The sequence below is a fragment of the Myodes glareolus genome, chromosome 3 (genome assembly GCF_982192425.1).
Source record: "Myodes glareolus chromosome 3, mMyoGla1.1, whole genome shotgun sequence".
In the NCBI taxonomy this organism is placed as follows: domain Eukaryota; kingdom Metazoa; phylum Chordata; class Mammalia; order Rodentia; family Cricetidae; genus Myodes; species Myodes glareolus.
Genome location: NC_142028.1, coordinates 68541199 through 68544380, shown reverse-complemented (window position 1 = coordinate 68544380; position 3182 = coordinate 68541199). Strand labels below are relative to the sequence as shown.

General features: G+C 51.0%; 1 protein-coding gene across 4 annotated transcripts; it reads left to right on the top strand.

The window, feature by feature from the left end:
* The first annotated feature begins 222 nt into the window (after positions 1-222).
* On the top strand, positions 223-2893 carry Lsm10 (LSM10, U7 small nuclear RNA associated). 4 transcript variants are annotated; one of them, XM_048434442.3, is made up of 2 exons: positions 223-289; positions 2138-2893. In XM_048434442.3, exon 2 carries the CDS (start codon positions 2162-2164, stop codon positions 2528-2530), a length of 369 nt encoding a protein of 122 aa, XP_048290399.1. In that variant the 5' UTR covers positions 223-289; positions 2138-2161; the 3' UTR covers positions 2531-2893. The 4 variants fall into 4 exon arrangements, with proteins under 4 accessions (XP_048290399.1, XP_048290397.1, XP_048290396.1 ...); XM_048434440.3 differs by having other exon boundaries at positions 283-358; XM_048434439.3 differs by lacking the exon at positions 223-289 and adding an exon at positions 304-464.
* Positions 2894-3182: the final 289 nt, after the last annotated feature.

Sequence of the window (3182 nt, the reverse complement as noted above, 5' to 3'; positions counted from 1 at the left end):
CACCATGCCCGGCCACATTCCTGCAATTTTAGTCAGGTGAAGAACATTTATCTTTTTTTTTTCCTATTATTTTCTTAAAGATGCTCTGTCCCACGCAACGCCATCAGTTCAGCAAGCTACTAAGAGTCACAAGTCCAAACCCCCAGCCTACAAAGCAGGCAAACCAACGACGGAGGAGTGGGTGGGGTGTGCGGCGCGCGGCCTCCTGGGACTTGTAGTCCGCGGCCTGCGAGGCGCACGCTCTGACGTGCTGGAGCTCCTGCGGTTGCCATGGCTTCTCTGAGCCGAGGTGGGTGGCGCAGCTACGCGCGGGCGGGCTTTGGTGGCGTCGCGCGCGGAAGGCGGAAGACATCACGCGGTGGGTCAAGCGGTCTACTGTGGAGACCAGGGCGCGCTGGGACCTGGGCGGCCTCTTCCCCTGGGGCAGTGGCTGCGGACTCTTCTTCCCACACTCCTTACTCGCGGTGAGGAGAAGGGCGCGCTCGGCACCCTGGTTTCCCGGGTGGAACTAAGACGCTTGACTTCTAGTGGCCAGCCCCAGGCCTCCCGTTCTGGAAGTGGCAGAGCCGGAGTTAAAGCCTGGACCTGTCTGGAAGTCTCAAAGACTGTTCTTTTGGATTTTGTTTAAGGCATTCTGGTCTGGAATTCGGAGGTCCACTCTGCCTCCTGAGTGCTGGGATTAGAAATATGCGTTTTAGTTAGGTTTAACCTGTTTTGTCTGAAACACTGTGGCATTCTATAGTCCAAGTTAACCTGGAGCTCACGATGTAGTCCAGGCCGGCTTGGAACTTGGGGTGTTCCCACTGCTTCAGCCTTGAGAGTGACAGTATTACAAGTGTGTGCCACCATGCTTGGCTAGATTACGTATTAGCAGGTACCTGGCTGTAGTGATATTTCATTTGTATTTTAATAAAGCTTGCTTGAAGTTCAGAGAGCAAAACAGCCACACTGATCAGCCTTACAGACCAGGCAGTGGAGACACACGCCTTAAATCCCAGTAGCCACACTAGTTTGTCATAGAAACCTGGTGATAGTGGTGCACACCTTTAATCCCAGCCCTGGAGAGGAATATAAAACGGGAGGAGATAGCTCTCACACACAGTCTTATTCTGAAATTCCTGGAGGCAGGATCATCATTTCAGACTGAAGTAGAGGTAAGAGCCAGTGCCTGGCTGTTTTACTTTTCAGTTCTTTGGGTTGAACCCCAATTTCTGTCTCTGGGTTTTTAGTATCAGTGCTACACCTGGCAGAAGGACATACATGAACTGTGACTTACAGAGTGGTTCCCAAGCTCATCGGCACATTAGCATTGTCTGGGGAACTTTAAAAATAAAAACAGTATAAATCGGGCATAATGGGTAGGCCTTTAACCCAGCACTGTAAAGGCAGAGGCAGGAGCATCTCATTGAGTTCCAGGCCACCCTGGTCTACAGAGTGAGTTCCAGGAAACCAGGACTATGTAGAGAGACCCGACCTCAAAATAATTTCAAAATAGGATACCCTAAACCAGTTAGTGGTGGCACACGCCTTTAATCGCAGCACTTGGGAGGCAGAGGCAGGTGGATCTGAGTGAGTTCGAGGCCAGCCTGGTCTACAAAGTGAGTTCCAGGAAAGCCAGAACTACACAGAGAAACCCTGTCTCAAAACAAAGGATACCTTGAAGATGTGGTGGTACACACCTTGAATTCCAGCACTTGTGAGAGAGAGGCAGGTAGATTTTTGTGAGTTCCAGGCCAGACTGGTTTAGGTATCAAATTCCAGGCTAGTCAGGGCTGTATAGTGAGACCTTGTCTAAACGGTTATGATGGCACACACCTTTAATCCCAGTGCTGGGTCGTATCTCTGAGTTCAGTGCCAGCGTGGTCTATAGAATGAGTTCCAGAAAAGCCAGAGCTGCGTAGAGAAATCTTGTCTTGAAACAAACAAGCAACAAAACAAAAACCCTTGGCCTCTCCTTCCCAAACAAATGAATCTAGATCTCTGGCATGTGTGGGATATGGAGGCCAGGCAAAAACTTTCACAGGTGATTCCAGTTCACAGTGAGGCCAATATCAGTTCACAGTGAGGCCTCTGGACTCCAGTGTGGAATTTAAGGGCATGGCCAAGGTGACTTCAATCTATGTGTTCCTGTCCACAGTGAGCAGCCAACCAATGTGGAACGATGGCACTGAGCCACTCCGTGAAGGAGCGAACCATCTCTGAGAACAGCCTGGTCATCCTGTTGCAGGGCCTCCAGGGCCGTATCACCACCGTGGACCTTCGGGATGAGAGTTCGGCCCGAGGACGAATCGACAATGTTGATGCTTTCATGAATATCCGCCTGGCCAATGTCACCTATACCGACCGCTGGGGACATCAGGTTGAGCTGGATGACCTCTTCGTGACAGGTCGTAATGTCCGATACGTCCATATCCCAGATGATGTGAACATCACTGCCACCATCGAGCAGCAGCTGCAGATCATCCACCGCGTGCGCAACTTTGGCGGCAAGGGTCAAGGTCGGCGAGAGTTTCCCTCCAAAAGGCAGTGAGGCTGTGTCCTCACTGAACTTCCAGCACCACCTCAGGGTCCTTCAGTGTTCTGAGCCAACTCCCTGCCATCTTTCCCTACCAGTGACCTGGTGTCTATGAGACACCTATCGCGGCTGCCTTTCATAGGGTTCCACTTTCCAGACACACTCTGGGATCCAGAATTCCTTCTGTCTGTGGCCTTGGGGTAGGTGACAATCCCTCTTTTTGATCCTTTGCATCTGGAATCTCCATTTATGGATTGACCGCGTCTATCAAGGAGCAATCAACTCTGCCACGAGGATTATTGTGTTTGGAGTGAATCACCTCTACCTCCCCTCTTCTCTTGGCATTTGTTTCTTTTCTCATAAAACCAAACTCACATATGTCTGTGCCTGATGCTGCCTGGTGTCTGCTGGGCTCTTGTGTAGTAGCAGGGTGCAGGTTCCAAGCTGGGGAGCACACCAGGTTTACTTAGAATGTGGCCCAAGCAGTAGGAGCCTAGGTTTCCCCCAGGTATCATGACGGAATCTAATGGGAATGCCCGTTTGCCTTCTGGTGAGAGTCCCTGGGGAGGGGGCTGTCACTGCTGTTTCCTGAAGCTGAGAGTCTATGGTATCCTGGGCCTTCCCCTCAGGCTGGAAAGTTCATTTTACAAGAAATTGGTCTCAACCA

Coding starts and splice junctions, on each gene's coding strand:
- Lsm10 (XM_048434442.3), top strand. CDS start 2,162: ATGGCACTGAGCCACTCCGTGAAGGAGCGAACCATCTCTGAGAACAGC.